The 10,000-nt window shown below is 40.4% G+C and overlaps 1 protein-coding gene across 1 annotated transcript in view; it reads right to left on the bottom strand.

Annotated features, from left to right (window-relative positions):
- LOC127656938 (ryanodine receptor 3) overlaps window positions 1-10,000 on the bottom strand; it is a 245,618-nt gene that overhangs the window by 28,915 nt on the left and 206,703 nt on the right. The window contains 4 exon segments of the mRNA XM_052145505.1: window positions 1,530-1,610; window positions 3,300-3,317; window positions 4,728-4,801; window positions 9,908-9,984. Of these exon segments, the coding sequence (XP_052001465.1) occupies window positions 1,530-1,610; window positions 3,300-3,317; window positions 4,728-4,801; window positions 9,908-9,984 (250 nt within the window).

Here is a 10,000-nt window from a genome sequence, read left to right as displayed (position 1 = left end):
TTAAAATCGAGCTTGGAAAAAATTCTTAATTCCGTGATTACGGCCGGTGCTGTCATTTTGAATTTGAATTTGGCGGGGATTAGGCATGTACGCTAGCTGTGGTGTAATGACGTTAGCTACGCAAATGTCCAGGAATATCTCGATTTTAATTGGTCCATGTCTGATACATAACGGAGATGATTACGGGCATAACATATTTACGTCAAAAGGCACAGCAGATTTGTGCTTTTTGCCATACATGTTAAAGAATACAGGATCGAAGTGCGCATGCACAACATGGGTTTTCCGCGTGTCGTCTGCAATGAATGGACCGTAAAAGCACTGCTTATTCTACCATTTGTTTTTAGTTGATTATGCGTAACTGCTACATTTGTCATCATAACGTCTAAACAATTGGAATAACACACATATTGCATATATAAATCACAAGAATAAAAAGTAAAAATACAAATACAAGTTTATTATTTAATAAACATTTTATTTTTGAATTTTGGCAGGGTAGGCAGTGCCTAGTTTGCCTACCCAGACCGCACGTCAGTGGTGTGTGTGTGTGTTGAGTGTGTGTGTGTGTGTGTGTGTGTGTGTGTTGAGTGTGAGTGTGTGTGTTGTGAGTGTGTGTGTGTGTGTGTGTTGTGAGTGTGTGTGTGTTGTGAGTGTGTGTGTGTGTGAGTGTGTGTGTTGTGAGTGTGTGTGTGTGTGTGTGTGTGTGTTGAGTGTGAGTGTGTGTGTTGTGAGTGTGTGTTGAGTGTGTGTGTTGAGTGTGTGTGTTGTGAGTGTGTGTGTGTGTGTGATGAGTGTGAGTGTGTGTGTTGAGTGTGAGTGTGTGTGTTGTGAGTGTGTGTTGAGTGTGTGTGTTGAGTGTGAGTGTTGTGAGTGTGTGTGTGTGTGTGTGTGTGTGTGAGTGTGTGTGTGTGTGAGTGTGTGTGTGTGTGTGTGTGTGTTGAGTGTGTGTGTTGAGTGTGAGTGTTGTGAGTGTGTGTGTGTGTGTGTGTTGAGTGTGAGTGTGTGTGTTGTGTGTGTGTGTGTGTGTGTGTGTGAGTGTGAGTGTGTGAGTGTGTGTGTGTGTGAGTGTGAGTGTGTGTTGTGAGTGTGTGTGTGTGTGTGTGTGTGTGTGTGAGTGAGTGTGAGTGTGTGTGTGTGTGTGAGTGTGTGTGTGTGTGTGTGAGTGTGTGTGTGTGTGTGTGTGTGTGTGAGTGTGTGGAGTGTGTTGTGAGTGTGTGTGTGTGTGTGTGTGTGAGTGTGAGTGTTGTGAGTGTGTGTGTGTGTGTGTGTTGAGTGTGAGTGTGTGTGTGTGTGTGTGTGTGTGAGTGTGAGTGTTGTGAGTGTGTGTGTGTGTGTGTGTGTGTGTGAGTGTGAGTGTGTGTGTTGTGAGTGTGTGTGTGTGTGTGTGTGTGTGTGTGTGAGTGTGAGTGTGTGTGTGTGTGTGTGTTGAGTGTGAGTGTGTGTGTTGTGAGTGTGTGTGTGTGTGTGTTGAGTGTGAGTGTGTGTGTTGTGAGTGTGTGTGTGTGTGTGTGGTCTTCCGCTCTTACCGTTATTGTGCCCCTCACACAAGAGCTGCAGAAACCTGAAAAGATCTTTGGTGAACTCGTCATTCTGAAGAACTTTCGAACCTTCAGGGACAGAAGAAATATTTCAACCTTTTTTCTTAGTTTGCAGGAAGAACAAAATGTATTTCTTTAAAAGATACGATCAGTGGCGTCACTACCGACCTCTACAGCCGTCTGTGATCTACTAGACAATCGTAAAATCAACAGAAAGTGTTGTTGAGGTCCAGACTTCATGCACTTATATTTATAGAGCAATGCTTTATAACGGCTCCTTATTAACATGGTCAGGCCGATGCAGCAAGTCTTTTTAAAAATAATTATTTTTAGTAACGGTGATGTGTCGTGAAAATGGTGCATGGCACTGTGTTGTCTCTTTTCGTCAGTGCTGTTAATGTCGGGGTGGAACGGTTTGAGAAGTTTGACTTCATCTACAGCGCTCTCAACAAGACCCCTCTCTCTACACTTCAAATGGATCACATATGTTTTGTGGTCTGCGCTGTGCTATCGAGGGAAGCCGGTTGGTGTGACAGAGATACTGAAGAGTAGAACAGAGCATATCATAATTGCGAAGGCTCACGACACACTCGCTAGAATCAACCGCTAATGATTACCGGCACTTTGTTTATATGCAAACACTGTATTAGCAATGACAGGTCCAACTGAGCAGCGTTGGGAATTTACACAATGTTTACATCATCAATAATTTCTTTCAGACTTTAAAGCAACAATATTTAAAAACTACTTTACATTTCTTTTTTATTAACCCTTTAAGCTCGGATGGGCCCAATTATTGCAATTAGTAAAAATATAAAACTGATCAAATATTCATGTGTCATATGTTGCTGGAAAGATCTTAAAGAGTAAAATACAACCAGACTATTTGTTTTACTCACAGATAATAATATAGCGAGTAACAGCTAAATATGTCTTTGACAATTATGTTAGTGTTGCTTATATGCCGCGTTTTTGCTTATAAATTCAAGAAATATAAACAGAATATAAAATATCATATACCATTAATTAGAGATGGTGATTATCTTTCAAACGAGTCCACACACAAGATTGATCCCCTTTTCTCCCAGTTTGGAATGCCCAATTCCCACTACTTAGCACATCCTCGTGGTGGCGCAGTTACTTGCCTCAATCCGGGTGGTGGAGGAGGAGTCTCAGTTGCCTCTGCTTCTGAGACCGTCAATCGGCGCATCTGATCATGTGACTCGTTGTGCATGACACCGCGGAGACTCACAGCATGTGGAGGTTACCCCATGTGACTCTACGCTCCCTAGCAACCGGGCCAATTTGGTTACCCCATGTGACTCAACCCTCCCTAGCAACCGGGCCAATTTGGTTACCCCATGTGACTCTACCCTCCCTAGCAACCAGACCAATTTGGTTACCCCATGTGACTCTACCCTCCCTAGCAACCGGACCAATTTGGTTACCCCAAATGAACTTAAATTCACAGTGAACATTGTGATGCGTTCACTCGCCCGACACGAGTTATGTGAAGGCTGCTTAAGCGATTCTATCACACACAAGTCTCGAGTCTTATTGACATATGTTTGAATGTTTAAATATGTGTATTTTACAGTAAATAAATGAAAGAATAGAGAAACCATCGGTCTGATTTCATGTTCTGTTGTATGACACATGCACTGACATGAGCAGTCAAACACACATTCAGATAGACAGGAAGAGAGACAGACAGACAGGAGCGATGACACACAGATAGAATCTAAACCGTGTATTTACCGCGCTCCCTCACGTTGACTGCACCAATGACAACAGAATGACAAGAAAGAAAGAAATCAACATACAAAGCAGCAGAAAACAGCAGATATAAGCAAAGGAGAAGACACAGAAACTTCCAGAAGAACCAGAGATATTTCACATTGACAAAGATTAAAAGGATGTTTAAACATCGCCGTCACTTATGCCTGAATTACATGAGATGAATGACAACCAATGCAAAAACGTTACATAAGTGAGATGTGATGGATCATTTAATCCCAAACAATAGATGCAGGAAACTGATGGAGTGCGTACTCCGGGTAGGGAATGAGGTGTTGCCCCAAGTGAAGGAGTTCAAGTACCTCGGGGTCTTGTTCACGAGTGAGGGGACAATGGAGCGGGAGGTTGGCCGGAGAATCGGGGCAGCGGGGGCGGTATTGCACTCGCTCTATCGCACCGTTGGCACGAAAAGAGAGCTGGAAGGCAAAGCTCTCAATCTACCGGTCAATTTTCGTTCCTACCCTCACCTATGGTCTTGAAGGCTGGGTCATGACCGAAAGAACTAGGTCACAAGTACAAGCGGCCGAAATGGGTTTCCTCAGAAGGGTGGCGGGCTTCTCCCTTAGAGATAGGGTGAGGAGCTCAGTCATCCGTGAGGAGCTCGGAGTAGAGCCGCTGCTCCTTTGCGTCGAAAGGAGTCAGTTGAGGTGGTTTGGGCATCTGGTAAGGATGCCCCCTGGCCGCCTCCCTAGGGAGGTGTTTCAGGCACGTCCAGCTGGGAGGAGGCCTCGGGGAAGACCCAGGATTAGGTGGAGAGATTACATCACCACACTGGCCTGGGAACGCCTCGGGGTCCCCCAGTCAGAGCTGGTTAATGTGGCTCGGGATAGGGAAGTTTGGGGCCCCCTGCTGGAGCTGCTGCCCCCGCGACCCGACTTCGGATAAGCGGTTGAAGATGGATGGATGGATGGACAATAGATGCACTTCAAGAGAAGTTGGAAACAATGATAAAAAAATAAAAGCAATACAAACTTAATGTATGACTAAAGAAAGTGCATGAAAGCTCTTTAAACGGCGTGATGTCATAAAGGAACATGAGGCATTGCTGTGAACATTACAATGAATTACTGACATAACATTATATTATAGATACATTACACAGATGCAATCAAACACATATGAATAAACAACATTAGATGTCTAATGTGGAGTCACATGTTAAAACTGGTGGTGACTGTAAATATCAGATCATTTTAGGAAGTAAATGTTTGTAATGAAGGTCTTTATGAGGAATACAATGCTCGTGTAGTTCATCTGGAGCACTATGTGTTGTCTGCTGTGCATCAGAGTGAGATAAGAGAGATTGTGTGATTTTGTCTCAGTTTTAACCCTAAAACTCGACTGACCCACAGAAACACAAGTGAACATAGGAGAGTGTGTGTGACTTACTGGAGCCCTCTTCAGTCACCATTCCCAAACCCTCAGCTTTATTCTGACGCTCAAAAGCGTTCAGATCCAAAACGCTGCACAATGACAAAAATACTGTTAATAATTATTAAAACTAGATCAGTAAAGTGTGTCAAGATAAATGTTGATGTTCGGACAGACAGACGGAAAGATAGATACATAGATAGATACAGAGGCGAGAAAAAGTATGTGAACTCTTTGTAATTAGCTGGTTTTCTGCATTAATTGGTCATGAAATCTCATCAAGTATAAACAAACACAATTAGCTTTAACAACACACAAACAATTATAATCTTATGTTAACAACTATGTCTTTATTGGGAAGATCCCATTAAACATTCACAGTGCTGTGGAAAAAGTAAGTGAACCCTAACTGGTCGATCCTCCTTTGGCAGCAATAACCTCAATCAAACCATTCCGGTAGATGCGGATTCGACCTGCACAACGTTCAGAAGGAATATTGGATCATTCTTCGTTACAGAACTGCTTCAGCTCATATTCTTAGGATGTCTGGTGTGAAAGTCTCTCTTCTTTTTCTCCCCAATATGGAACGCCCAGTTCCCAAGCGCTCTAAGTCCTCCTGGTGGCGTAGTGACTTGCCCCAATCCGGGTGGCGGAGGACGAATCTCATTTGTCTCTGCGTTTGAGACCGTCAATCCGCACATCTAATCACATGAGTTGTTGAGCACGTTACTTTGGAGATGTAGCACGTGTGGTGGCTTCACGCTATTCTCCGAGGCATCCACGCACAACTCACCACACGCCCCACCGAGATGTAGTAGACTCATGAACAGAGATGTTAACCAGTTCCAATGATTCAAAGTCTTTATCTGTCACTCTAGGGATCTGTTTTACCTCATTGAGCATTCTGCTGTGTGTTCCCTTTGAGTCATCTTGACTGGACGGCCACTTCTAGTGAGAGTACCTATAGTACTAAATCCTCTCCATTTATAGACAGTTTGTCTAACTGTGAACAGATGAATATCTAACGGCCACTTCTAGTGAGAGTACCTATAGTACTAAATCCTCTCCATTTATAGACAGTTTGTCTCACTGTGGACGGATGAATATCTAACGGCCACTTCTAGTGAGAGTACCTATAGTACTAAATCATCTCCATTTATAGACAGTTTGTCTAACTGTGCACAGATGAATATCTAACGGCCACTTCTAGTGAGAGTACCTATAGTACTAAATCATCTCCATTTATAGACAGTTTGTCTCACTGTGGACAGATGAATATCTAACGGCCACTTCTAGAGAGAGTACCTATAGTACTAAATCATCTCCATTTATAGACAGTTTGTCTCACTGTGGACAGATGAATATCTAACGTCCACTTCTAGTGAGAGTACCTATAGTACTAAATCACCTCCATTTATAGACAGTTTGTCTAACTGTGGACATATGAATATCTAATGGCCACTTCTAGTGAGAGTACCTATAGTACTAAATCATCTCCATTTATAGACAGTTTATGGAGTGTTGGTGGCGTAGTGGCTAAAGCACAGGGCTGTTAACCAGAAGGTAGCTGGTTCAAACCCCACGGTCACCACCATTGTGCCCTTGAGCAAGACACTTAACTCCAGGTTGCTCTGGGGGGATTGTCCCTGTAATAATTGCACTGTAAGTCGCTTTGGATAAAAGCGTCTGCCAAATGCATAAATGTAAATGTAAATGTAATGATAGACAGTTTGTCTAACTGTGGAAAGATGAATATCTAACGGCCACTTCTAGTGAGAGTACCTATAGTACTAAATCCTCTCCATTTATAGACAGTTTGTCTAACTGTGGACATATGAATATCTAACGGCCACTTCTAGTGAGAGTACCTATAGTACTAAATCACCTCCATTTATAGACAGTTTGTCTCACTGTGGACAGATGAATATCTAACGGCCACTTCTAGAGAGAGTACCTATAGTACTAAATCACCTCCATTTATAGACAGTTTGTCTAACTGTGGACAGATGAATATCTAACGGCCACTTCTAGAGAGAGTACCTATAGTACTAAATCATCTCCATTTATAGGCAGTTTGTCTAACTGTGGACAGATGAATATCTAACGGCCACTTCTAGAGAGAGTACCTATAGAACTAAATCACCTCCATTTAAAGACAGTTTGTCTAACTGTGAACAGATGAATATCTAACAGCCACTTCTAGTGAGAGTACCTATAGAACTAAATCATCTCCATTTATAGGCAGTTTGTCTAACTGTGGACAGATGAATATCTAACGGCCACTTCTAGAGAGAGTACCTATAGAACTAAATCACCTCCATTTAAAGACAGTTTGTCTAACTGTGAACAGATGAATATCTAACAGCCACTTCTAGTGAGAGTACCTATAGAACTAAATCATCTCCATTTATAGGCAGTTTGTCTAACTGTGGACAGATGAATATCTAACGGCCACTTCTAGAGAGAGTACCTATAGAACTAAATCACCTCCATTTAAAGACAGTTTGTCTAACTGTGAACAGATGAATATCTAACGGCCACTTCTAGTGAGAGTATCTATAGAACTAAATCATCTCCATTTATAGACAGTTTGTCTAACTGTGGACAGATGAATATCTAACGGCCACTTCTAGTGAGAGTACCTATAGAACTAAATCATCTCCATTTATAGACAGTTTGTCTAACTGTTAACAGATGAATATCTAACAGCCACTTCTAGAGAGAGTACCTATAGAACTAAATCATCTCCATTTATAGACAGTTTGTCTAACTGTGAACAGATGAATATCTAACGGCCACTTCTAGTGAGAGTACATATAGTACTAAATCATCTCCATTTATAGACAGTTTGTCTAACTGTGAACAGATGAATATCTAACAGCCACTTCTAGTGAGAGTACCTATAGTACTAAATCATCTCCATTTATAGACAGTTTGTCTAACTGTGAACAGATGAATATCTAACGGCCACTTCTAGTGAGAGTATCTATAGAACTAAATCATCTCCATTTATAGACAGTTTGTCTAACTGTGAACAGATGAATATCTAACGGCCACTTCTAGTGAGAGTACCTATAGAACTAAATCATCTCCATTTATAGACAGTTTGTCTAACTGTGAACAGATGAATATCTAACAGCCACTTCTAGAGAGAGTACCTATAGTACTAAATCACCTCCATTTATAGACAGTTTGTCTAACTGTGGACAGATGAATATCTAACGGCCACTTCTAGAGAGAGTACCTATAGTACTAAATCATCTCCATTTATAGGCAGTTTGTCTAACTGTGGACAGATGAATATCTAACGGCCACTTCTAGTGAGAGTACCTATAGTACTAAATCACCTCCATTTAAAGACAGTTTGTCTAACTGTGAACAGATGAATATCTAACAGCCACTTCTAGTGAGAGTACCTATAGAACTAAATCATCTCCATTTATAGGCAGTTTGTCTAACTGTGGACAGATGAATATCTAACAGCCACTTCTAGAGAGAGTACATATAGTACTAAATCATCTCCATTTATAGACAGTTTGTCTAACTGTGCACAGATGAATATCTAACGGACACTTCTAGTGAGAGTACCTATAGTACTAAATCATCTCCATTTATAGACAGTTTGTCTAACTGTGGACAGATGAATATCTAACGGCCACTTCTAGTGAGTGTACCTATAGTACTAAATCATCTCCATTTATAGACAGTTTGTCTAACTGTGGACGGATGAATATCTAACGGCCACTTCTACACTGCAAAAAATGATTTTCTAGACAGTATTTTATCTCTATTCATAGTCAAATTATCTAAACTTTTGAAAACACTATTTATTTACTTGTCAGAAATGGGATAAGATATTAAGTCTTGTTTTAAGATAAATCTAACTAACTTAGTGAACTTTAGACTGAAATCAAGAAAAATCTGCTAATGAGATAAGCAAAATAAACTTGTTTTCCTTTTAAATTAAGTTTATTTTGCTTACCACATTGGACAGATTTTTTTCTTGATTTTGAGTCTAAAGTTCACTAAATTTAGTCAGATTTATCTTAAAACAAGACTTAATATCTTATCCCATTTTGCTTGACAAGTAAATAAATCGTGTTTTAAGAAAGTTTAGATAATTTGACAGGAATACAAGACAAAAATACTTGTCAAGAAAATCATTTTTTGCAGTGTAGAGAGAGTACCTATAGTACTAAATCATCTCCATTTATAGACAGTTTGTCTAACTGTGAACAGATGAATATCTAACGGCCACTTCTAGTGAGAGTACCTATAGTACTAAATCACCTCCATTTATAGACAGTTTGTCTAACTGTGCACAGATGAATATCTAACGGCCACTTCTAGTGAGAGTACCTATAGAACTAAATCATCTCCATTTAAAGACAGTTTGTCTAACTGTGAACAGATGAATATCTAACAGCCGCTTCTAGAGAGAGTACCTATAGTACTAAATCATCTCCATTTATAGGCAGTTTGTCTAACTGTGGACAGATGAATATCTAACAGCCACTTCTAGTGAGAGTACCTATAGAACTAAATCACCTCCATTTAAAGACAGTTTGTCTAACTGTGAACAGATGAATATCTAACAGCCACTTCTAGAGAGAGTACCTATAGTACTAAATCATCTCCATTTATAGACAGTTTGTCTAACTGTGAACAGATGAATATCTAAACTCTTCCAGATAACTTTGTAATCCTTTCCAGCTTTATGCAATAGCATCTTTGCTATTCACAAGATGCTTCTTGTGAATAGCAAACTCAAACTGTTTGAGTGCTTTTTATAAGTCAAAGTAGCTCCAACCCACACCTACAATCCCGTTTCATTAATTGGATGCCAGGTTTGCCAACTCCTGACTCAAATTAGCTTTTGTTGACATCATTAGTCTAGAGGTTCACATACTTTTTCCACAGCACTGTGAATGTTTAATGGGACGTGATCAATAAAGACATGAAAGATTATAATTGTTTGTGTTGTTATCTTAAGCACATTGTGTTTGTTTATACATGATGAGACAACATTTAATGACCAATTATGCAGAAAAGGGTTCACATACTTTTTCTTACCACTGTATGTTTGGTTTGTCAAAGCAACATAATAACAAGAAAGACAACAACAATAATGATTCTAGAGATCGGTGCATTAAGAATCAAATCAAATGTTGCATGTTTTGTGTTTGTGTGTGTTGCACCTGCACGACTGCATCAGTCCTGACAAACTCTTGAAAAATCCCACGTCTCGTTTCTCCTTGAGATAGTCCAACATTTTCTGTGCAGTAAATTGA

This window comes from Xyrauchen texanus, chromosome 16 (assembly GCF_025860055.1).
Source record: "Xyrauchen texanus isolate HMW12.3.18 chromosome 16, RBS_HiC_50CHRs, whole genome shotgun sequence".
NCBI lineage: Eukaryota > Metazoa > Chordata > Actinopteri > Cypriniformes > Catostomidae > Xyrauchen > Xyrauchen texanus.
The sequence above is the reverse complement of the archived record's forward strand: the minus strand, read 5'-3'. Positions and strand labels throughout refer to the sequence as shown.